We start from the raw sequence: 26,527 nt of genomic DNA, 5'->3' as shown, positions 1-26,527 counted from the left end.
GAACGAAATTTAGACAGTTACTAATGTAGTAAACAAATATACAACTGCTAGCAAGCAATGCAAGCAAGAAATTGCTACTGCTGGTAGCAGTGCAGGCAAGCAATACTCAGCTTCAGTCAATGAGCAAATGGAGCACACAAGCAAGCAGTGTAGGCTGCAAACCGGAGTATTTCAGTTTATTAAATCAATGAACACGACTGCAAGAAGATAAAGGAGTATTGCTACTCCTAGTCTCCTACTCGAATTCTGGAAAAAAAATGTACTCCAGAAATTTGCAAACATGATCATGTACCTGTCAAAGTAGAATTTTATTATTCTGCGCATTAGACTAAAAACATGGTGCAATAAGAACATAATTAGACAGTTAATAATTTAGTAAACAAATATACTGCTGCTAGCGAGCAGTGCAAGCAAGAAATTGCTACTAGACGAGCTTGACGAGGTTCGTGTGGTCGACTACACCCAGTAACTGGACTTCAGCCAGCCACTCCTTGTGTCCCTGAACGCCCTTGGGGTTGAGCCTCTTGACGGCGACCGCGGTGCCGTGGGGGTGCCCGCCGGGGAGGCGGAGGGCGCCCCTGTAGACGCACCCGAAGCCGCCCTCGCCGACCATGAGCAGCGGGCTGAAGTCGGCCGTGGCGCCGCGGAGCTCCCGGAGGCCGAACTCCCGCAGGCTGTGCGCGCCCCTCTCCTGTCAGATCCCGGAATGGAATCTGACGATAATTCCTCCGATATGGAGACCTCGCTCGATCAATCGGTGGATTTCTACGAGATCTAGATGCGAAAATAAATCTAAACTAGATGAACGAAGAGATAGCGTTTAAGCATATTCTATTCGATAGCGCTGTCTTCCCACGAAGGGGGCTCATATAGCCGGTTCAGTAGTCTCGTTATTACAACGGTAATACAGAATTAACAGAAAGGTAAATGTGCCGGACGGTGAATAGTAATGGCGTCATCGCAGCCGTCCGCTTCTCTGATTCCTTCTGGACCGTCAGATCTTCATAACGTTGATCAGCTTCTATTCTTCAGGTCACAGCTAAGACAGTCGTGACAATGCTCCCTCCTGAAAATCTACTTGTCCTCAAGTAGTAGTCGAGTTTGGAAACCATGACCTGGTGGTTGTAGTATAGAATGCCGGAAAGACTGATTTGATGAAATTGGCGTCTTCCCAGGACGAGTCCTCTGGGGTTAGGTTTGCCCATTCCACCAACCTGTTGCGGCCAAAACCCACCGGCGGGCAGCGACGGGCAACACAGTAGAGCCGGGAACAACTTAGGGCTGCGGCTGGCCCTGGTCCCTCCGAGCGACGGCCCGCAAAGCCTCTGGTACACACGTCCGATGCTGATGCAAGGGCGTGCCACCTGACCTATACCTGGTCAGGAAGGTGATGGAGATGCCTCGCTTAGTTTCATGCATGGCATACACGTAAACATTAAATACGAGCCTCGATCGGCTCTCAGGTTATCCTGTGAATCGGCTCAAGGAGCCGATCCACCCATGATTCGTACGGGGTGCACGAATATATGGTGGTCCTGCTTGATCAAGATAAAGCTGATACAATCTACGACGATTTAGGGTTTTCACCGCATAATCGGATCATCCTACTCACGATTGGGCCTCGCGGCCACGCACGGTGATCGTAAGCCGATCCTAGATAGGGCCTAAAAACCAACACGAGGTTGATCCCCGGAACATCCTGTCTAGGACTAGCAAACGACACCCTACGTGCCGCTGGATCCTCCAACCCTTTGTAAGGCCTAACTATTGCAGATATTAAACTAATCCTTGTAGAACAAGGAGCAACCGTAACGGATCAGATCTACTAAATAACGATCAAGCGGGGTGCCGCCCCTACACCTAAGATAGGTGTAAGGGCGGCTAGATATGCAAGGGTTGCACTACGATAGCATGTTATACGAAGAACTATGCTAACCCTAACACATCTATGATAACTACGTTGCTCGCCATCAAAAAGGCTTCAGTACGAGCAACACATGAACAACATAAAGCTTGTGCTGCCTACATCGCAAGATACGATCTAGGCAGCATGTTGCTTACCGGTAGAAACCCTCAAGACGAAGGAGTTGGCGATGCGCCGAGATTGATTGATTGGTTGAACGTTGGTTGTTGTTTTATTCCATAAACCCTAGATACATATTTATAGTCCGGGGGACTTTCTAATTCAAGCGTGCACCTAACCGTGCACAGGTTAAACTCTAACTTCCAAACGACACGTATCCTATTATGTTACAGATACACGGGCAAATTAGCCCAACTTGGTATAAAAGGCCGATTCACGTATTTCTTCCGTATATAACCTTCAAGTCCATCTTGATTGCGGCCCACCTCTGACTCGGTCAAATCCTGGTGATAACACATGCCCCCCTGGTTTTGGTAATGATAATTTCAAAACCACTCTGTTTTCCTTTCGAAGGGTCATGTCGTGGCAGAGCAGAACCGTTGCAGTATCCTTCATCATGATGCCTTGTCTTCTCAGCTTCTCTGCAAAATTTGATAGCTTTAGCATCACCTCCTTGGAAACTGCAATGGCATTAAATCTCCACTAGGCTCCTTATTATTTAACTGTGCCGATTGGTTAGCCCACTTCATCTCCTTCCTCTGTTCTGGCCATCGGCACCAAAAAACCCTCTCCCCCTGTAGCAATGTCTTCCTCTTCCTCCGTCTCCTCCGGCCTCTCCCTCCAATCCTTCTCCTCGAGCGAGCCGGAGTGGAACTCCGATCATGTGCCAGAGGGCAACCTGCCTCTGACCGATGGGGAAGACGACCTCAAGTTCCTCATCGAAGGGGAGCTGATAGGCGAAAGCGAGGACGACCTCCATCCCTGGGTGAAACCCACCTCCTCCGACGGGAAGGGGGAAGAAGTAGAGGAAGAAGAAGAACAAAAGGAGGGCGTCCCTTCCTCCCCCGCTAAGCTTCTGCCGGCAAAGCGATTCCGCGCTTGGGCGGACAGCGAAGACGATGATGATGACGAGGAGGAAGAAGAGGAGGATGAATCTTCCTCCTCCATCGGGTACCCGCCGACAAAGCGCTTCCGCTCTTGGGCAGACAGCGAGGATGATGATGATGACGAGGAGGACGAAGCTCCGGCCGAGGGCTGGGGCAGCAGCGATGAGGAACTTCCTGGGAGCAGCGCCGACGACCTCGACGACGGCGACGATGAGGACAACGACGACTAGTAGGATAGGACTAGTAGTAGCAGTACACTAGGCACCAGATCCCTCTTTTGAGAGCCATCGGCTCTTTCCTGTAAAGCCGCTCCTTTGAATTAATGAAAATTGTTCTTCCAATTCATCTTTCAATTAATCCAATTTTAATCCTTCCGCTTGCCACACCAAGACCGATAGCAACATATCAGATTTTTCTTCCTTAGCCGCCCACGAAGCCGGACTCGGATATCGATTAGACCGTCAGTCAAGCACTTCTCAAATTCAGACTGTGATTTGATACCTGACCATGATATTTCGCAATCCTACAGCCGATGACTGTTCATCAGCTATTTTGAGAATCCAGTCTCCTCCCTTTTCTTGCCGCAACAGGATGGTCCAAACTCTGTAAAAGCCGACGGCTTCCCTTCCCGGCTCCTCTCCGTAGTTTTAGCAGTCTTCTTCTTCTGCAAACAGCTCACCGCTTTTCGGAGAAGGTTATGATGCAGGGTCAGCCGATGCGACTCCAATCGGCTCCTAGAGATAGAGCATCTACCAAGTTAGTTGCCCCCCGAGCCTTAATCAAGGCGAGAATATCAGCGGGGATGCATAGATCAAACAAAAAGGCCTTGACCTCCGATAACCTGGTAATCCGAGACAGTCACCAGGAAAAATCAGCCACACTTGCCCCCGTTGATCAGCTTTCTTCCGCTGAACGCCGATGTCTCGCATGCCAAATTGATGCTACCGCTGAACTGGCGCAAAGGGTCGTCAGCTCATTTCAGCCGAGGCGGCTCTCATTGTACATTCCCTCCAAGGAAACAGAAGCTCTTGAAGCTGAACTGAAAACCATCCTGGCGAAAATCCTGGCGAAAACTTCCAAGGAAACATAATTGTACTAGAGTCGATGGCTTTGCATCGGCTTTGTTCCTTAGTTCTAAAGTCGATGCCCTTGCATCGGCTGTGTATCATGATGCTGATTTTTTTTTTACTGGCCGATTTTTCTAATCGGCCCCAATATTTCACTGCACACATGTTCACTTGCAGATGTTCACATGTTCGTCTGGTTCAGGTGCCCCCCGAGTCGAATCTGTCAGGTAACTGCAGATATCGGCTCTGTAGTTCAACCAAGGCATTGTATTTGCACGTCGGCTCTGGTAGGACCAATGTTGATTCTTCTTTAACTTACTAGCCGACGTAAAAACCGCTGCCAAGTAGATTGATGCTGAACACAAGCGGAACATGTGGTGAGGATAATTTTGGCCGATTGCTGGAATCGGCCTCCATATTGATCGAAGCGCTTCGATGAAAGTTTTGTAATGTTCCTTCATCGATCTTTGGGAGCCGATCCCAAGGATCAGCCTCGCCATGTTTGTCCATAAGTTGGTTCTTGCTACTCGGTCAGGCCGGTGGTTCTGTTGAGATCTCGAAAATCTATAGCCACACGCCATCGGCCGTCCTTCTTCTCCACAGGTACGATGCTTGAGGGTGCTTTGTCTGCTCCTGGAGCACCAAACTCCGCTGGAAGGATGAACACCATGTTTGTGCCAGCCGATGTTTCACCATCGGCTTTCCTTTGCTTGGGGCGCCACTCCATTTTCCGTGGTCGACCCTCTTCGTCCAGGGTTCGCTGAATTTTCGCGGCCAGATCAGGTCGCGCCTTCCTTAGCGTATGCAAGTACAACCTTTCGGCTTCCTCCAGGCCGCGCAATCGCTGAACCCTGCGCTTTTGTGAACGGCTGAGTCCATCAGGGCACCACCTCGGACGGTGGTACCTGTCTTCTTCTTCTTGTCCCTCGTCTTCTGAATCCTCGAGATCTTCCCATCGAGGGGACTCAGCGTGTTTGCTTCGAGGCGGGAGAGGTCCTAAGCGTTGGAACACGGACACGTTGGCTGCCTCCTTCTTCTTCTGGTTGCATTCTGGGCAATTGCCGATTGTGGGCAATCGGCTCATTCCTGAATCCCAGCAGTGTCTGAAGAAGGGACAGTCCCAGTGCCTGTCCTCGTCGTCTCGCTCCCTTGCCTTTTCCTTGGCACGGCGCTCGTGCTCCTCCTCATCGCGATCATGCCGACGATGTCTTCTGGCTTCTCTAGCCAGACGATCTCTTTCATCATCATCGCTGGATCGTCGGCGTTGGTCATACTGACTCACATACTTGTTGAGGAGGTGATCAGAGAGGGGTCGCTGATATCTTATGTTCTTTACTTCTCCCTCTGTGACGTAGCGCTTGCCATCATGACGGAGCCGATCGCGTGGAGCGGCCTCCTCTGTGTCCTTGCTACGAGAGCGGTTGCCCTCGTCTCCATCCTTGCCAGCGTGGTGTCCAAGTCCTACCATGTTGATGCTGAACGAGGATCCTGGCTGGCAACCTTCAGGGTAAGTGCATCCCACCATGTTAACGGCGGGGAAGGGTTGGGTGTCGACCTTCATGGCGTACTGGTTGAAAATCAGACGTCCTTTTTCTATCGCCATTTGGATCTGTTGACGCCACACCCTGCAGTCGTTGGTGGCATGGGAGAGCGAGTTATGCCATTTGCAGTATGGCTTTCCGTTCAGCTCTTGTACCGTGGGGAATTTGAGACCTTCAGGTATCTTCAACTGCTTTTCCTTGAGCAGGAGGTCGAAGATTTGTTCAGTTTTGGTCACGTCAAAATCAAACCCCCTGGGCGGGCCTGGTGGCTTTACCCATTTGCAGGACACGGGGGTTGCCCCCCGAGTCCATTCAGCCACTGCTACCTCTTGGTCTCCCGCAGAAACTTCGTCTTCCTCTGCCTCGACCAGGACTACTGCACGCTTGAATTTGTCCTGGTACAGGTCCGGGTGGCGCTGTTCATATGCCGACAGTTTCTGAACCATGTGCGCCAGTGAGGGGTAGTCTGCTTGGGAGGCCATGTCCTTGAGCGGTGCTGCAAGGCCCGCTACAGCCAACTCGACTGCTTCCTTTTCAGTCACACGAACCGAATAACATCGGTTCCTAAGATTCCTGAAGCGCTGGATGTATTCTGTCACGGTTTCTCCACGCTTCTGACGTATCTGTGCTAGATCGGCAAGGCCAGACTCGGAAACCTCTGAGTGATACTGCATATGGAACTGTTCTTCCAACTGCTTCCAAGTCCGGATCGAGTCTGGTGGCAACGAGGTGTACCACCCGAAAGCCGATCCCGTGAGGGACTGTGAGAAGAACCTCACGCGTAGTTGATCCGACACTGAGGCCGGTCCTAGCTGTGCCAAATATTGGCCCACATGCTCGATGGAGCTGGAACCATCTGATCCGCTGAATTTGGAGAAATCAGGGAGCCGATATTTAGGTGGTAGCGGGATCAATTCGTACTCGTCGGGGTACGGCTTGGAATAGCCGATTGCCCTCCTTTTCGGCACCATGCCGAACTGGTCTCTCAATATGGTGCTGATCTGATCCGCTGTGCTGGCTGCAGGAGTTGAACTCTGAAAATTCGCCGGGGTGGCGTACTTAGCCAGCCATGTTTGCTTTTCCAGCTCTGAGCCAACTGCAGGAGCTGAGCTCTGGAGGTTCGTCGGGGTGGCGTACTTAGTTAGCCACGTCTGCTTCTCAAGATCTGTCGCTGACGTCCCTCCTGTTTTCCCAGAAGTCCCTGATGTTGTGGCCTGGTTTGTGAGCGCCCAGTTACCGCAATCTGGCACATACGTGCACGTGTACCCGTGGGGGATCTCCTTAGGCGCCTCATGCAAGAACTGGTAGTCACTAGGGTCACCACCGATCTTGTAGACGACGAATGCCGGTGAATTCGGCACTTCTGGTGCTGCCCACGCAAATGGCAGCGGTGGACGGGACTGGAGTGGAAACTCTCCTTGATGCGTCCCGAGAGCTGGTCCTGACGGCGAGTATTGGTGCCTCATGATCTCCTGGATCACGCGAAGAGCGACACGCTCCAACGTGTTTACCAGGTTCTCAGAGTGGCGGTGTAGCGAGTGAGCCACCAAGTAGTTGATCTCCTGCCGCAGGGACCTGGTGCGTTCTTCCGACGGGGCAGAGAGGTCTATCCCATCGAGTGCACCATTAGGCGAGAACCCCTTCCACCTGATGCCATGTGAACGGGTTCTGTGGAAAGAGCCGATGAGGTCGGCTTCGAGGATGACTTTGATCTCGTCATACTTCTTCTTGAGCTCGTCGGTCAGATCCTCGTACGTGACTGGAGTGCCGTCCGCCATCTCAGATGTAGATGGCGAGGTGGTTGATGTCGAAGCTGGTCCCACCGGGCATGCCAGAATGTGTTGCGGCCAAAACCCACCGGCGGGCAGCGACGGGCAATACAGTAGAGCCGGGAACAACTTAGGGCTACGGCTGGCCCTGGTCCCTCCGAGCGACGGCCCGCAAAGCCTCTGGTACACACGTCCGATGCTGATGCAAGGGCGTGCCACCTGACCTATACCTGGTCAGGAAGGTGATGGAGATGCCTCGCTTAGTTTCCTGCATGGCATACACGTAAACATTAAATACGAGCCTCGATCGGCTCTCAGGTTATCCTGTGAATCGGCTCAAGGAGCCGATCCACCCATGATTCGTACGGGGTGCACGAATATATGGTGGTCCTGCTTGATCAAGATAAAGCTGATACAATTGTAACATCCCAAAAATTTCAAAATAAAACAAATGAATTTCCCTTATTCCAAATTTTGGAACCAACAAAAACTTTTATTCAATTAAGTTTGATACATAGTGATCTTGCTTAATTCTTGTGCTATTGCCATGAATGCTTGTTATTAGTATTTGAAGTGATCCTAAACTCTAAACCTCACCCCTCTTTTTACCATCCTAGTTAAAATAAAATAAAAGGAAATTAAATAAGAAAAAGGCATATGTGCCTATGGCTATAATTATAAATCTTTACCCTAGAACTTCCCACTTTGTTTAGAGGTTTGTAAAACCTTCACACACCTTACCTAGTACTTATCAAACCTAATTCAAATTGTTTCCAAAGAAAATAAAAAGAAACTAAAAATGCCATAGAGGCATATGAAAGTAAAATGCAAATTTGTGAATTTGAGAAGATTGACCCTAGGACTTGTTGTGAATTGTTGGATCACTTCCATATACCAGTTCAACACTCAACAACACCATTTGGGCCAACCCAAGACAAATTAAAATTTAAATGCAACATATGCATAGAGGCATATGTGACACATAGCCATAATCCCCAAATCTTGATCTATGACTTTAAACCTTGACCAAATGAGGTGAAACCTTTTCTAAACATAATCTAACTCTAAATTGACCCTAACCCATGTCCAAGTAAGGCAAGATCACCCATTTACAAGATTAGTAAAATTTGACACATCACCTCTTATGTGTTATGGCCATTTTTGCAAATCTTTGACCAAGACCATTTGAAATGGTTTCAATGGTCTTAAAATGTTTCTAAACTAATAAGAACCACATTAGAGTCAACAAAAGTCAAATTCATTGGAGAGAATTCAAATGATGAGATAATTCCAATTTTTACTCACATACACTAAGGGCAATTTTACAAATCTTCATATGAGGCCACCATTGCTTGCCCTATGGATTCTAAAACTCTTATATAACTCAAACAAACCCAAATGCATCAAAGAAACCAGAATCAAATCCAAATTTAACTCAAAACCATCTCACATGTGATGATGGTCATTTGGGTAAATTTTAACATGATCCCCTCTTTACCCCTCTGATTTAATTCTTTCCTAAACCAAACCTGGTCAACTATGACCATGTCATCCAAGACCATGTCAAGTTCAACAACTTTCATGTTGACCATCTCTGCAAATGTTGACCAGGTTGACCAGTAGAGAATTGCCAAGTGGAGACTTTGAAGTAATGAGAAGATAAACCCCAAATTTGAAATGTTGCAAACCTTCATCAAAATGGACACCACCACCACCATTCCATCACTTTAAATATAAGAATGAAGTGCACCAAAAAGAATTTCAAAATTCAAACATTTTCTTCATGCGGCCATTGTGTCGAGCACCTTATGTGCATAATCTGGAAATCTTGTTACATGCTATTATCCACTAGATTTTAGCCTAAACCTCTTTTAGATTGTGATGATCACACCCCTCTGCAACCCCTGCATCAATGCCATGTCCTTGCACCACCGTTTAAAGTGGAGAAAATGAGAGAAAGGTTCACACCGTGCACCATGCCGGCCACACATGCCACTCATCTCTCTGGCTCCCCCCTCCTTCCTACACCATGTCTACGAGCCTCCCTGGAGCACCAGGACCCTGCCAGTACCCAGCCCAAGCTCACCCTCGCACGCTAGTGGCCAGAACGCGCGCGCCCAGTACCTCGCCACGGCGTGCCAGCGCACGCGGTGAGCGCGCCCAGACACCGCCCTGGACCCGCCAGTACACCTCGTCGCCCGTTTAGCTCCGTCCTTCCCTAGCTCTCTCCTCTCGCACGCGCACGGCCCCCTGCACCAGCTACCTCTTAGACAGCCTCGATAGCTCGCGGAAGCACTGACACCGTCGCCATCATCGACGCTCTGCCGCGCTCGTACTGCGAGTACTTGATCATCGCAGGCACGCTCTCGTCCTCCCCTTGCTGCGCCAGCACGCGCGATAGCCTCTCCTAGCCGTCGCCTACCTCGCGCGCCCCCTAGCTTGCCCCTTCGCCATCCAGAAACGCCACGCCGTCGACGACCCTCACAGCACCCGCCGGTCACCATCTCGCCTATAAATAGAGCCTCTCTCGTGCCTCAAGCTCCACACCAAACTTGCTCCCCTCCTTCTCCTGGACCTCCCTGACTCCTTCCCCTCTCCAATTAAGCCCTAGGCCACCGGAATTTCACCGGAGTCCGCCGCGACAGCAGCCAGACGGAGGCGACGACTCTGACCCCCTCAGCACCTCTCCCGACCCTCGTTCGCCTCGCCGTCGTCTTCCACGCCGAACGCCCGCCTCGCCGAGCCTCGCCGGAGCCCCAGGTATCCCCTAGCGACCCCCCTGGCCGCCGGTAGGGTTTAGACCTCGCCGGAGCTCGTCGCCGACGAGGACGAACCACAACCGCTCGATTCCCTTTTAATCCAACGGCCCACCGCACCGCGTACCGCTTCGGCGTTTTAAAACGCACTGACAGTGGACCCCGCTGTCAGGCCCCTCACGCCCGCGTGGCAGCTCAGCTGGGCCGGCCCATTTAACCTCTCCCGGGCCCAACCTCGTTTCCCGCCCGCTGTTTAAAATTCAAATCCGTTTATTTATTTTCTGTGATTTTTGCTTTCAGATGCTTTGCTAGAAATTCTTTATCTCCAAATATACTGGGCCAAAATTTATGAAATGAGTATTGTTAGAAAGCTTATGAATTGCTCTAACTAACCCCATGGGATTCAACCCCATATATTGTGTAGTTTTTGAATAGCAAAAATAACAAAACAGATCCTTTTCAGTATTCAAATAAATCTAGAAAATCAACCAATTTGAATTTTGAAGTGAATCCAATTGCAATAATTCACATTTAACAAACTCTAATTTCTTATGTAGAAATATGATATATGTTCTGTATATGATCATGGGCTAGAAGCAGAATATTGGCTATGTAGTCAATACTAGTCCATTTAAACTATATCCAAATTTTAGAATTTAAATCTATGAGGTGTAGCATCTCATTTAAATCATGGTCTCATATATTATGAAGTAATATGATGACCTCTACTGCATAGGTTCATACTAGCTCACTTGTAGAATTTAAATCAAAATAGTAGTTAATTTGCAATGGTTATTTAAATCACATGAGATGATGAATCTCAATTAAATCACTTTTCTCAAATAATAAATGTGAAGTGTTGACCTTGGTCAACATGTGATCCTCCCTGGTCATTTGAGAAGATTACCTCGTAAGAAGAATTCAATGAGAGGAAATTATTTCTCCCAAACCAAAGAAAAACCCTAATTCCAATTTTTAATGAGAGGAAATTATTTTCCTAATATTAAATAAACCCTAGAATAATTTTGGATAAATGTTAAGTAGTGATGCTATATCATTTGTGTGAGCCAATAAGGCTAATTAAGACTACTTAAGTGTTGTTTGGTGATGGTATCCTTGTATTCATTTATAGACGCTAGTACCGGAGACTATCAAGAGGAGGAGGTATTCTACCAGGAGGAAGAGCCAGAAAACTTTGATCACCTCACCAATCAAGGCAAGCTAACACTCTTGCAAGGTCCCCTTGTGCAAAGCTCTACAAGAGCAAGGCACCATTATTTTTACTTTATGCTTAATGCTCCTATCCCAAGTTTTTACTTTACAAGCTTTTCTAAATTTTGTTTATCAAAGTTTACTTTTTGATTTATGACTTCACTTGGTTTAGATATAGAGTATAACAAGAGCATCAAAGTTAGCCTAGAGCAAGAAAAGCTAGTTAGCACCCCTCATGACTAGTTGCTATTGCTAAATAAATAAAATTGATTACTCTAGATGGGATCATGTGAAATGAAATGACTTTGAAAACCTTGGAATGATGATTCATTCTATTGAAAGATTTTGAAGGTGAATATGACAGGTGAATGACTTAGTGAATTTTACAACAACTGATGGTTGGGTTCGGATGCGATACCATTCCAATTTGAAAGTACCCCCACAATACCCAATATGGGTAAGGGCTTAACTAGAAATTTATGTGCTTTAGTATGGGTTCCCTCTAAACAAGCGTCATCGGGGTTAGGCTGAAGGCTGCCTCTACAACAAAAGAAGTGATATGATATGATGTTAATATGAGGTGAATGTCCAGCCCAAGCCCTGTGCAGTTCCCGGGTTGACTGCGGTTTTCACCGGGAGGCCAAGCTCATGGGGAGAGGTGCCTATACTAGAGTATGTAAGTGAAAGGTTATGGTTGGTAGTCCGCATACGGAGTATGGTAAATCAGGGCCAGTTAACCCTGACGGATTATTGCAAATGTTGTGGCACAAGTGTACGACCTCTGCAGAGTGTAGAACTATTCGAATAGCCGTGTCCACGGTTATGGACGGTTGGAAAGGCCATACTGTTCCGTCATCAGACCATTTTCAAAAATGTGACATATGACTTGGGACGTGAATTTGAAAGGTGAATGGTGACTTTGAATTGAATCACAACCGAGTTGTGGGAATGACACTAATGTTCCCACTTGAGTTAGTCTAGTGATTCAAGCATCTTTACTAAATGTTTATGAAATAAACTTGGCTTTATGCAAATAAACCTAGAGCTTAGTATCCCCTTACTAAAATTGATAGTACTTACACTAGTATTAGTTTGCGAGTACTTTAAAGTACTCATGGCTTTGTCCCTGGCTATTCAAATGGCCAGACTTTGAAGGAGAACAACAGTACGAGGAAGATGGACAGCAGGACGTCTACGACAACTAGGACTGCTCCTGACGTCAAGCGTTGGCCTGTGGATTAGATAGCCACTACTACTTCGCTTCCGCTATTTGTGATGTTCGTTGATCGATAGATCAACTACTATTGTAATATTGGATCATGTGATCTACCTTTGTAAGACGATTATGTGTTGTAATAAATGATGACTCTATGATATTCAACTATTATGTCTCGCAACAACAATATTCCTGGGATTGCGATGTACGGCATAATAGGCATCTGGACTTAAAAATCCGGGTGTTGACAAGTTGGTATCAGAGCCATTGTTTGACCTTAGGAGACCCTAGTTAGAATGGACGTCCTAAAAACTTAGTTTCAAAATAAACAAAGTGAATATTTCAGAAAACTTATTCTCACCCTTATCTTAAGATCTTTTCAAAAGAATAAATCCATGCTCTACTTTTCTTTATCATTGTACATAAAATTTTGCACACTTGATCACTTCATTAACTTACTCATCCTCATTGCTCACAGATGGAGTACCAATGGGAGTTCTATCAGCTTGGTCGCGGAGGCGACCTAGGGTTCGAAAAGGATTTGAAGCAACTAGTGGAATATCTAGGACACCCGTATCCCGAGTTCTTCGGAATACCCCTCAAAACTCAGTTAGGAGAACCACCTCGGTGGGACGTTTCTACTGATCTAAGAAGAAGGCATGATGCCCCGGTATGGGAAACCATCTGGTTTTCTGTAACGGGAAACACTTGGAAGGAAGGACTAGTCAGAGCTATGCAAGAAGCAATTTTCCGTCTGTGCGGACAAAATGAGGACAAGATCAAGAACACTCGCTTCATCTACTACCCAAGACATGACTCCATGAGAAGACCGATGACCATGCCCCCTCACCCGGAGATAAACCCCTATGTAGCACACCAGGACTTCAGGAAGTACAAAACCCGCAGGGATTTGGACAATGCCCTCGCCTCTCGCCAAGCACATTACCCGTGAAGACAAAGAATTCCCCCCTGAAGAGTAGTATCATTTAAGCACTTTCGTATGTGTGAGTTGTATCAGGATCCCCTTGTATCGTAGAGCGAATGAATGGTTCTTCAAACCAACGGTGTGTTAGCTTTGTAATATGTGATGTTTGGTATGAATGAAAAAGTGTTGTTGGTTTTGACCCCCGCAACACTACTCAAGTTTTCAATTTATGAACTTTTTAACTTTAAACAAAACAAACCCTAGAAATTTCCCTCTTATCTTATCAGCTGCCTCAATGTTCAGATGGCCCCACCAACCCGCAACGCCACCCAGGATGCCATGATGCAACTGCTGCAGACGATGATGGCAGACCGCGAAGCCGAGAGAGCTGAACGCCAAGCAAACCTTGCCGCACTGCAACAGATAGCTCAGAACAATCAAGGCCACAGAAACCATGATCACCCTGGGTCAAAGCTGAAGAATTTTCAGAACACCAACCCACCGATGTTCAACAAGACTGAAGAGCCCCTAGATGCTGATGACTGGCTCCAGACCATGGAGAACAACCTCGAAGTTGCGGGAGTTGAAGCCGCAGAAAAAGTACTGTTTGCCACCCACTACCTGTCAGGACCTGCTAGAGCCTGGTGGACAAGTGCCCGTGCAATGAATGCGGGACAGATGAGAACATGGGAAGACTTCAAGCTGAAATTCAGCAAATACCATGTGCCTCAAGGACTGATCAAGAAGATGAGAGACGAGTTCCGTGAACTCAAGCAAGGAAGAATGTCCGTGGTGGAATACCGCGACAGGTTTCTCACTCTGTCAAGGTACGCCCCGGATGAGACCGACACCAATGAGAAGAGAAAGGAAAGATTCCTGAACGAACTGCACGACGAGATGCAAACTGTGTTAGTGAATATTCCGTTCGCTGACCTCGAAGCCCTCGTAGACTCAGCCATACAGATGGAAGGAAAGCTGCATCAGGCCAATGAGAACCGCAAGCGCAGAATGATGAACCAGAATGGGCCCCACAATGCCCAGAAACACCGCAACAACCACTCTGGAGGATTCACCCCCAGAAACAACAGGCCACCTGCTCAGACTTATCGCCCCAACTACGCCAACAACAACGGAGGACCCCCGAAGCCCGGAGGTAACAACAACAACAGCCACCACAACAACAACAACCCCAACATCAACAGCAACAATGGGAACAACAACAACACCAACACTGGCCCGAGGACTGGAAGCAATGCCACCCCTGTCACCCCGAAGGACAAGTCCACGATCAACTGCTATGAATGTGGAGTGGTGGGCCACTACTCCAATGAGTGCCCCAAGAAGCTTGCCAAGATTGCCGCCAACACCGCTGCACCTGCCCAGCAACAGCGTCGCTTCGCCGGTAGAAGGAACCAGAACAACAACAACGACCGTCTCTACCACATGACTGCCACTGAAGCTCAGGAAGCACCCCAGACCATGCCAAGTATGTCTTCCTGTTAATAAAATGCTCAATCTCTCTTAGGAACCTAACTTTTCTTAAAATCTTGGGACGAGATTTGTTTAAGGGGGAAGGGTTTGTAACATCCCAAAAATTTCAAAATAAAACAAATGAATTTCCCTTATTCCAAATTTTGGAACCAACAAAAACTTTTATTCAATTAAGTTTGATACATAGTGATCTTGCTTAATTCTTGTGCTATTGCCATGAATGCTTGTTATTAGTATTTGAAGTGATCCTAAACTCTAAACCTCACCCCTCTTTTTACCATCCTAGTTAAAATAAAATAAAAGGAAATTAAATAAGAAAAAGGCATATGTGCCTATGGCTATAATTATAAATCTTTACCCTAGAACTTCCCACTTTGTTTAGAGGTTTGGAAAACCTTCACACACCTTACCTAGTACTTATCAAACCTAATTCAAATTGTTTCCAAAGAAAATAAAAAGAAACTAAAAATGCCATAGAGGCATATGAGAGTAAAATGCAAATTTGTGAATTTGAGAAGATTGACCCTAGGACTTGTTGTGAATTGTTGGATCACTTCCATATACCAGTTCAACACTCAACAACACCATTTGGGCCAACCCAAGACAAATTAAAATTTAAATGCAACATATGCATAGAGGCATATGTGACACATAGCCATAATCCCCAAATCTTGATCTATGACTTTAAACCTTGACCAAATGAGGTGAAACCTTTTCTAAACATAATCTAACTCTAAATTGACCCTAACCCATGTCCAAGTAAGGCAAGATCACCCATTTACAAGATTAGTAAAATTTGACACATCACCTCTTATGTGTTATGGCCATTTTTGCAAATCTTTGACCAAGACCATTTGAAATGGTTTCAATGGTCTTAAAATGTTTCTAAACTAATAAGAACCACATTAGAGTCAACAAAAGTCAAATTCATTGGAGAGAATTCAAATGATGAGATAATTCCAATTTTTACTCACATACACTAAGGGCAATTTTACAAATCTTCATATGAGGCCACCATTGCTTGCCCTATGGATTCTAAAACTCTTATATAACTCAAACAAACCCAAATGCATCAAAGAAACCAGAATCAAATCCAAATTTAACTCAAAACCATCTCACATGTGATGATGGTCATTTGGGTAAATTTTAACATGATCCCCTCTTTACCCCTCTGGTTTAATTCTTTCCTAAACCAAACCTGGTCAACTATGACCATGTCATCCAAGACCATGTCAAGTTCAACAACTTTCATGTTGACCATCTCTGCAAATGTTGACCAGGTTGACCAGTAGAGAATTGCCAAGTGGAGACTTTGAAGTAATGAGAAGATAAACCCCAAATTTGAAATGTTGCAAACCTTCATCAAAATGGACACCACCACCACCATTCCATCACTTTAAATATAAGCATGAAGTGCACCAAAAAGAATTTCAAAATTCAAACATTTTCTTCATGCGGCCATTGTGTCGAGCACCTTATGTGCATAATCTGGAAATCTTGTTACATGCTATTATCCACTAGATTTTAGCCTAAACCTCTTTTAGATTGTGATGATCACACCCCTCTGCAACCCCTGCATCAATGCCATGTCCTTGCACCACCGTTTAAAGTGGAGAAAATGAGAGAAAGGTTCACACCGTGCACCATGCCGGCCACACATGCCACTCATCTCTCTGGCTCCCCCCTCCTTCCTACACCATGTCTACGAGCCTCCCTGGAGCACCAGGACCCTGCCAGTACCCGGCCCAAGCTCACCCTCGCACGCTAGTGGCCAGAACGCGCGCGCCCAGTACCTCGCCACGGCGTGCCAGCGCACGCGGTGAGCGCGCCCAGACACCGCCCTGGACCCGCCAGTACACCTCGTTGCCCGTTTAGCTCCGTCCTTCCCTAGCTCTCTCCTCTCGCACGCGCACGGCCCCCTGCACCAGCTACCTCTTAGACAGCCTCGATAGCTCGCGGAAGCACTGACACCTTCGCCATCATCGACGCTCTGCCGCGCTCGTACTGCGAGTACTTGATCATCGCAGGCACGCTCTCGTCCTCCCCTTGCTGCGCCAGCACGCGCGATAGCCTCTCCTAGCCGTCGCCTACCTCGCGCGCCCCCTAGCTTGCCCCTTCGCCATCCAGAAACGCCACGCCGTCGACGACCCTCACAGCACCCGCCGGTCACCATCTCGCCTATAAATAGAGCCTCTCCCGTGCCTCAAGCTCCACACCAAACTTGCTCCCCTCCTTCTCCTGGACCTCCCTGACTCCTTCCCCTCTCCAATTAAGCCCTAGGCCACCGGAATTTCACCGGAGTCCGCCGCGACAGCAGCCAGACGGAGGCGACGACTCCGACCCCCTCAGCACCTCTCCCGACCCTCGTTCGCCTCGCCGTCGTCTTCCACGCTGAACGCCCGCCTCGCCGAGCCTCGCCGGAGCCCCAGGTATCCCCTAGCGACCCCCCTGGCCGCCGGTAGGGTTTAGACCTCACCGGAGCTCGTCGCCGACGAGGACGAACCACAACCGCTCGATTCCCTTTTAATCCAACGGCCCACCGCGCCGCGTACCGCTTCGGCGTTTTAAAACACACTGACAGCGGACCCCGCTGTCAGGCCCCTCACGCCCGCGTGGCAGCTCAGCTGGGCCGGCCCATTTAACCTCTCCCGGGCCCAACCTCATTTCCCGCCCGCTGTTTAAAATTCAAATCCGTTTATTTATTTTCTGTGATTTTTGCTTTCAGATGCTTTGCTAGAAATTCTTTATCTCCAAATATACTGGGCCAAAATTTATGAAATGAGTATTGTTAGAAAGCTTATGAATTGCTCTAACTAACCCCACTAGATTCAACCCCATATATTGTGTAGTTTTTGAATAGCAAAAATAACAAAACAGATCCTTTTTAGTATTCAAATAAATCTAGAAAATCAACCAATTTGAATTTTGAAGTGAATCCAATTGCAATAATTCACATTTAACAAACTCTAATTTCTTATGTAGAAATATGATATATGTTCTGTATATGATCATGGGCTAGAAGCAGAATATTGGCTATGTAGTCAATACTAGTCCATTTAAACTATATCCAAATTTTAGAATTTAAATCTATGAGGTGTAGCATCTCATTTAAATCATGGTCTCATATATTATGAAGTAATATGATGACCTCTACTGCATAGGTTCATACTAGCTCACTTGTAGAATTTAAATCAAAATAGTAGTTAATTTGCAATGGTTATTTAAATCACATGAGATGATGAATCTCAATTAAATCACTTTTCTCAAATAATAAATGTGAAGTGTTGACCTTGGTCAACATGTGATCCTCCCTGGTCATTTGAGAAGATTACCTCGTAAGAAGAATTCAATGAGAGGAAATTATTTCTCCCAAACCAAAGAAAAACCCTAATTCCAATTTTTAATGAGAGGAAATTATTTTCCTAATATTAAATAAACCCTAGAATAATTTTGGATAAATGTTAAGTAGTGATGCTAGATCATTTGTGTGAGCCAATAAGGCTAATTAAGACTACTTAAGTGTTGTTTGGTGATGGTATCCTCGTATTCATTTATAGACGCTAGTACCGGAGACTATCAAGAGGAGGAGGTATTCTACCAGGAGGAAGAGCCAGAAAACTTTGATCACCTCACCAATCAAGGCAAGCTAACACTCTTGCAAGGTCCCCTTGTGCAAAGCTCTACAAGAGCAAGGCACCATTATTTTTACTTTATGCTTAATGCTCCTATCCCAAGTTTTTACTTTACAAGCTTTTCTAAATTTTGTTTATCAAAGTTTACTTTTTGATTTATGACTTCACTTGGTTTAGATATAGAGTATAACAAGAGCATCAAAGTTAGCCTAGAGCAAGAAAAGCTAGTTAGCACCCCTCATGACTAGTTGCTATTGCTAAATAAATAAAATTGATTACTCTAGATGGGATCATGTGAAATGAAATGACTTTGAAAACCTTGGAATGATGATTCATTCTATTGAAAGATTTTGAAGGTGAATATGACAGGTGAATGGCTTAGTGAATTTTACAACAACTGATGGTTGGGTTCGGATGCGATACCATTCCAATTTGAAAGTACCCCCACAATACCCAATATGGGTAAGGGCTTAACTAGAAATTTATGTGCTTTAGTATGGGTTCCCTCTAAACAAGCGTCATCGGGGTTAGGCTGAAGGCTGCCTCTACAACAAAAGAAGTGATATGATATGATGTTAATATGAGGTGAATGTCCGGCCCAAGCCCTGTGCAGTTCCCGGGTTGACTGTGGTTTTCACCGGGAGGCCAAGCTCATGGGGAGAGGTGCCTATACTAGAGTATGTAAGTGAAAGGTTATGGTTGGTAGTCCGCATACGGAGTATGGTAAATCAGGGCCAGTTAGCCCTGACGGATTATTGCAAATGTTGTGGCACAAGTGTACGACCTCTGCAGAGTGTAGAACTATTCGAATAGCCGTGTCCACGGTTATGGACGGTTGGAAAGGCCATACTGTTCCGTCATCAGACCATTTTCAAAAATGTGACATATGACTTGGGACGTGAATTTGAAAGGTGAATGGTGACTTTGAATTGAATCACAACCGAGTTGTGGGAATGACACTAATGTTCCCACTTGAGTTAGTCTAGTGATTCAAGCATCTTTACTAAATGTTTATGAAATAAACTTGGCTTTATGCAAATAAACCTAGAGCTTAGTATCCCCTTACTAAAATTGATAGTACTTACACTAGTATTAGTTTGCGAGTACTTTAAAGTACTCATGGCTTTGTCCCTGGCTATTCAAATGGCCAGACTTTGAAGGAGAACAACAGTACGAGGAAGATGGACAGCAGGACGTCTACGACAACTAGGACTGCTCCTGACGTCAAGCGTTGGCCTGTGGATTAGATAGCCACTACTACTTCGCTTCCGCTATTTGTGATGTTCGTTGATCGATAGATCAACTACTATTGTAATATTGGATCATGTGATCTACCTTTGTAAGACGATTATGTGTTGTAATAAATGATGACTCTATGATATTCAACTATTATGTCTCGCAACAACAATATTCCTGGGATTGCGATGTACGGCATAATAGGCATCTGGACTTAAAAATCCGGGTGTTGACAACAATCTACGACGATTTAGGGTTTTCACCGCATAATCGGATCATCCTACTCACGATTGGGCCTCGCGGCCACGCACGGTGATCGTAAGCCGATCCTAGATAGGGCCTAAAAACCAACATGAGGTTGATCCCCGGAACATCCTGTCTAGGACTAGCAAACGACACCCTACGTGCCGCTGGATCCTCCAACCCTTTGTAAGGCCTAACTATTGCAGATATTAAACTAATCCTTGTAGAACAAGGAGCAACCGTAACGGATCAGATCTACTAAATAACGATCAAGCGGGGTGCCGCCCCTACACCTAAGATAGGTGTAAGGGCGGCTAGATATGCAAGGGTTGCACTACGATAGCATGTTATACGAAGAACTATGCTAACCCTAACACATCTATGATAACTACGTTGCTCGCCATCAAAAAGGCTTCAGTACGAGCAACGCATGAACAACATAAAGCTTGTGCTGCCTAGATCGCAAGATGCGATCTAGGCAGCATGTTGCTTACCGGTAGAAACCCTCAAGACGAAGGAGTTGGCGATGCGCCGAGATTGATTGATTGGTTGAACGTTGGTTGTTGTTTTATTCCATAAACCCTAGATACATATTTATAGTCCGGGGGACTTTCTAATTCAAGCGTGCACCTAACCGTGCACGGGTTAAACTCTAACTTCCAAACGACACGTATCCTACTATGTTACAGATACACGGGCAAATTAGCCCAACTTGGTATAAAAGGCCGATTCACGTATTTCTTCCGTATATAACCTTCAAGTCCATCTTGATCGCGGCCCACCTCTGACTCGGTCAAATCCTGGTGATAACACAACCATTGTGTGACTAAGACGTTGTTTCGGGGCAAGGAGCGAGTCTGAAGAACCTGTAATGGCTGAGTTTTGATCTTACCATCCTCACTGATCAACGGAAGACCAGCTTCTGGCACCGCATGAGTTCCCAGATGCTTCTTGAGTTGGCTCACGTGGAACACAGGGTGAATTTTCACGCCCGCAGGCAGCTGTATTTTGTAGGCAAGGGCACCAATCTTCTCCAGAATTCTGAAAGGACCATAGTATTTACTTGTCAACTTGATGGATTGGCGAATGCCGAAAGCTGCCATTCTGTATGGTTGCATCTTGAGGTACACCATGTCCCCCACCTCCAATACTCTTTCACTGCGTTTCTTGTCAGCATAACGTTTCATTCGGGCTTGAGCCTGAGACAAATTTTCCTTGAGCTGATGTAGGAGTTGTTGTTTTTCCAATAAGAAATCCCTGGCTTCCATATCTTCTGGACCAGGTATGGAGATCTCACTTATCATTGGGGGTGCATAACCATATAAAGCTTGGAAAGGTGATACTTTCAGAGCTGTGTGGTAGGATGTATTGTACCACCATTCTGCCAGAGGTAACCAAGCTGCCCATTTTTTTGGTTTTTGAAAGACCATGCATCTTAGATAATTCTCTAAGCATTGATTTACTCTTTCAGATTGTCCATCAGATTGAGGATGATATGCTGTGGTGAGGTTGAGCTTGACATTCATGGTTTTGAACACTTTCTGCCATAGGTGGCTGGTGAAGATGGTATCTCGATCAGTCACAATGCTAGTAGGAGGCCCATGGAGTTTAAAGATGTTGTCCATGAAGGCTTGTGCAAGCGTGGTAGTAGTGTATGGGTGTGCCAGGGAAATGAAATGTGCCATTTTGGTCATTCTGTCCACTACCACTAGGATGACCTTTTTCCCATTTGATTTTGGAAGCCCCTCAATGAAGTCCATTGTAATGTGTTGCCATGCCATATCTGGGCGATCGAGAGGTTTCAGCAGTCCTGGGTACTGACAGTTCTGGGACTTAGCTCGTTGGCATACTGGACATTCAGATATGAACTTCTCGGTGTCCTTTTTCATGCCAGGCCAATAGAATATTCTCTTCAGTCGCTGATAGCTGGCAACCATGCCTGAGTGTCCTCCAATTGAAGAAGAGTGGAAGGAGTGTAAGAGCTGCTGTTGGAGAGTAGTATCTTTACCAATATAGATGCGCCCTTTGTAACGCAGTATGCCTCCATGTAATGTTACAGAGGGTTGTGAGTTGGGGTTCACTGAAAGTTTCTGTAGCAATTCCTGGCAGTGAGTATCATGAATGTAACTCTTCTCTGAGAATCTGTCCAGAGCAGGTGTTATAACTGTTGTGGCCATGAGATGTGTGTCTCTGCGGCTCAAAGCATCTGCAGCTATGTTTTCCTTTCCTTTCTTATACTCCACTGAGTAATTGAACTCTAATAGTTTGAGTAGCAACTTGTGTTGTATACCTTCAGCAACTTTTTGTTATGTAATGTACTTCAGACTTTTACGGTCTGTTTTATCACTAGTTCGACCTAGAAAGTAGTGTCTCCAACGTTTTAGGGCTTCTAAGATTGCAAGGGCTTCTTTCTCATATGTAGACATGGCTGATGCCTTCACTCCTATAGTTCTACTGAAATAAGCTATTGGGCGGCCTTCTTGCATAAGCACAGCCCCTAAACCATTGCCACTCGCGTCAGTCTCTAAAGTGAATGGTAGGGAAAAGTTTGGTAGTGCCATAACAGGAGCAGAAGTGAGTGCTTGCTTGAGAATCATGAAAGCTGTTGTTTGGGCATCTGTCCATTTAAAGGACTCTTTTTTCAGCATATCATGTAGTGGACGACAGATCTATCCATAATTCTTTACGAACCTTCTGTAATAGCCCGCGAGTCCGAGAAAACCGCGGAGCTGTGTCAGGGTTTTTGGGAGGGACCATTCTTGAACAGCAACAATTTTCTGTGGGTCAGTAGCCACCCCTTTTGCTGAGATGACATGTCCTAGGTATTCTACCTGTTCTGTTGCAAACACACATTTACTCTGTTTGGCAAACAGTTTGTTGTCTCTGAGCACTTGAAGTATTAGCCTGACATGCTTCAGATGATCTTCTTTAGTGCTGCTGTAGATCAGGATGTCATCGAAGAAAACAAGCATGATTTTCCTCATCCAAGGTGCAAACACACTGTTCATCAATGCCTGAAATGTGGCTGGAGCATTAGTCAGCCCAAAAGGCATGACTAAGTACTCAAAGTGTCCAAAATAAGTCCTGAATGCAGTCTTATGGATGTCTTGTGGCTTCATTCTGATCTGGTGGTACCCAGATCGAAGGTCTAGCTTGGTGAAATACTTTGCTCCATGCAGTTCATCCAAGAGGTCCTCGATTACTGGTATAGGAAATTTGTCCTTAATTGTATGCAAGTTCAATTTTCTAAAGTCAATGCATAGCCTCCAAGTCCCATCTTTTTTTCTGACTAGGATAGCTGGTGAAGCATATGGGCTTTTGCTGTGTTGGATCACAGATGTTTTGAGCAGGTGCTGCACTTGTTTTTCCATTTCTTCTTTCTGTTTGTATGGAACCCTGTAAGGTCGAATTCTTGGGGGTTCTGCCCCACCTTTCAGTGGAATGGCATGGTCACACTGACGTTCAGGAGGTAACCCTGTAGGTTCTTGGAACACATCTTGGAATTCTTTGAGGAGAGCTGCAATTTCTGGATCTTGAACTTCTTCTGGAGGATGGACAACAGTTATTGGGTACAGGCAGTAACCAACAACACCTTTTTGTAATGCTTGCTTAAGTTTGGATATGGATATAAGCTGCACACCTTGTTTCAGGGATTCATCCTTTAAGTTCACTTTCTACTTTCCATACATTTTGATTTTAAGCAGTCTCTTGTGGTAATCATATGTCACTGGACTGTGTTGTAGCATCCAGTCGCCGCCCAGAACAATGTCATAGCCACTCAAGGGTAATATTTTAAAAGAATTGTGGAATTTGTTCCCTTGAATTGTATAGTCCATATCAGGTACTGTTGCTCCAGTTTGTAGTTCCCCTCCTCCTACCACAATTACTCTTTGTAGTGGTTCACCGATGATGTTGCAGTTGAGTTTAGCAGCAAACTTGAATTCAATAAAAGTGTGGGTGCTCCCTGTGTCTGCTAAGGCCAATGCCTTTTTTACCACCAATAAGGACTGTGAAGGTAAATGTGTTTGCTAAGCTTTTGCCTTGTACTGCGTTGAGAGAGATCTGCATATGAGTAGCTGGTGCAGGAGTGTCGGCAGCAGGTTGTTCAGTATTTTCCTCCTCTGAGGTATCCTGTTCCTGAAGTGTTTCTTCTGCACTTTCATAATCTCCTTCTGCCGTCATGAGATTTAGACGTTTGTACTGCTGACAACGGTGCCCAAAAAACCATTTTTGTCCGCAGTATTTACAGTTGTTGTCCCTTGGTTTGTTCTCCATCTTTGTTTCTGGTTTAGGAATGGCCCTATCACCTTCCATTCTCACAGGAACTACCTCAGTTACTTGTTTTGGTCTAGTAAAGCTGGAACTGGTGTAGTTATTTTTGGTGTAAATGTTGGAAGAGAACAGCTTCTTGCTATATTGAGCAGTAGCCAACACACTTCTTTCCATGTTGCGTGCGTGCTCTACTGCTTGAGACAGAGTTTTGGGCTCGAATGAACGCAGCTGATGCTTAATTTCAGCATGCAACCCATTGATATAGCATTTGATGTAATATGGGTCCTTGACATCTGGATTTTCCTTTTTGTAGTCAGCCATCTTGATCTCAAAACGATCAGTGTAGTCATCTACAGAGTTAGCTCCTTGCTTTATATTGTTGAATTCCTCAACAATATCATATGAATTGGATGTGGCGAATCTTGTGATCAAGGTGCCACGGAATTGTTTCCAAGTGAGTTTCTCCTTCAGAACACCTGGGTTTCTTAGCCAAGTATCTGCCCTGCCTGTGATATACATTTGGGCATAATTAAACTTTTAATCCTCATGTACATAAACCATCTCAAAGTATTTCTCTGTTGTTCGAAGCCATTCCTCAGGGTTGCTACCATCAAAATGAGGAAAATCCATTTTTGGGGCTTTGGCAATTGATTTGTAAAATTGGGCATCTCTGTCTAGAGGCTGGTTCCTGTCATACCTCTGGTACTGACCTCTGTCATAGCCCATGTTCCTCCCTCTATCCTCAGGATATCCTTGATTCCTGTGTTCTCTATCCTCTTCCCTATGTCTCTCCCTTGCAATTGTGTTGTCGATGTTGTGTCCATTGTTTTCATGCTGCTGCTGCCTCACACCATGGTCAACTACAGCTCGGTAGTTGTTGGGGTTTGGGTGTGGAGGTTCATATGTGAAGTGGAATTGGTTTTGTGGTGGTGGGTAGGGAATAGGATTTGGGTTTTGGTAGTATGAGTGAGGATTGGGTGGGTGAGGTATATTTGGTTGTGGGTAGTGTTGGTATGGCTGATAGTGGTTTGGGTGAGGTGGAAATGGGTTTGGCTGGTGATGTGGGGGAGGCTCATATGATTGTGGGTAGGATTGGTAAGGGTGTTGTGGCTCGAAGAAGTAGGGCTGGGTCTCATAGTACTGCTGCCTCTGCTCAGGTGCAGCACGATCATGCTCCTGATAGGGTGGGTAGTAGTTCTCATACCTAACTTCCTCATTCTGATCAGCATCTGGATGTGGCTGCTCATGGTGATCATCAGGTGGTGCATGCTTGCGGCGCAAGTGAGGAGGGCCATCATGCCACAAATACTCATCCTTTTCACCAGAGCCTGAAGGTGGCTGCTTGGCTGGTTCGATCTCTTTCTCAGGAGCTTGCTTGTCCATGTTAGCAGTTAGGATTGCCTCTAGCCGAGAGAATTTCGGTGATAGTTCCTCCATTTGAGATTGAACCCCATCGACCTTTCCTCCAATTTCCTCTGCGCGTGAGTTGACACTCTCCAGGTCGAGCTTGAGAGCCTCAATTTCCTGCGCGGTAGCTTCGGACGCCTTCGACTTTGGCATTTTGTCGAACACCTTGTCTTCGTTCTACCGCCGCCAACAACCGCCACCCAAGACGCACGGAAAGAGCGCGGAGCCGGAATTTTACCTCTGCGGGAGATGATCCGCAGCAACCGCTCCGCTTCACTCGATCTGCGTTCGAATGATCTGCCGCCGCCACGCCGCCTCCGTCAACCACGTCAAGAGGACGTCACCGCCGCCGCAACATGGGAGTGGAGGGAGGGATTTTACCTCTGCGGAAGGTGATCCGCAGCAACCCCCCTTCGTCTCACCGGTTGAATCACCGCCAATTTCCCCGAGCCCGCGCGGAATCGAGCTCGCCGTCGCCGTCCAAGGAAGGATCTGAGAGCTCGAGAAAAATTTTCGCCGAGAATTCACTGGCGTCTGATACCAATTGTCAGATCCCGGAATGGAATCTGACGATAATTCCTCCGATATGGAGACCTCGCTCGATCAATCGGTGGATTTCTACGAGATCTAGATGCGAAAATAAATCTAAACTAGATGAACGAAGAGATAGCGTTTAAGCATATTCTATTCGATAGCGTTGCCTTCCCACGAAGGGGGCTCATATAGCCGGTTCAGTAGTCTCGTTATTACAACGGTAATACAGAATTAACAGAAAGGTAAATGTGCCGGA

General features: G+C 46.2%; 1 protein-coding gene across 1 annotated transcript; it reads right to left on the bottom strand.

Annotated features, from left to right (window-relative positions):
• Positions 1-424: 424 nt before the first annotated feature.
• Positions 425-25,890, bottom strand: LOC127319738 (uncharacterized). Its single transcript, XM_051349706.2, has 6 exons — positions 25,041-25,890; positions 24,106-24,836; positions 23,787-24,044; positions 22,750-23,690; positions 20,925-22,200; positions 425-691 (listed from the first exon to the last, which is right to left on the bottom strand). The coding sequence occupies exons 1-6, from the start codon at positions 25,888-25,890 to the stop codon at positions 425-427; spliced, it is 4,323 nt and encodes a 1,440-aa protein (XP_051205666.2).
• Positions 25,891-26,527: the final 637 nt, after the last annotated feature.

This window comes from Lolium perenne, chromosome 2 (genome assembly GCF_019359855.2).
Source record: "Lolium perenne isolate Kyuss_39 chromosome 2, Kyuss_2.0, whole genome shotgun sequence".
Classification (NCBI taxonomy): Eukaryota; Viridiplantae; Streptophyta; class Magnoliopsida; order Poales; family Poaceae; genus Lolium; species Lolium perenne.
Note: the sequence above shows the minus strand (reverse complement) of the source record. Positions and strands in the feature narration are given on the sequence as shown.

Coding starts and splice junctions, on each gene's coding strand:
- LOC127319738 (XM_051349706.2), bottom strand. CDS start 25,890: ATGCCAAAGTCGAAGGCGTCCGAAGCTACCGCGCAGGAAATTGAGGCT. Junction 24,045..24,105: donor TGCAGATCTCTCTCAACGCA/GTACAAGGCAAA, acceptor GTGGTAAAAAAG/GCATTGGCCTTAGCAGACAC. Junction 22,201..22,749: donor CTCGCGGGCTATTACAGAAG/GTTCGTAAAGAA, acceptor TGCTCTGGACAG/ATTCTCAGAGAAGAGTTACA.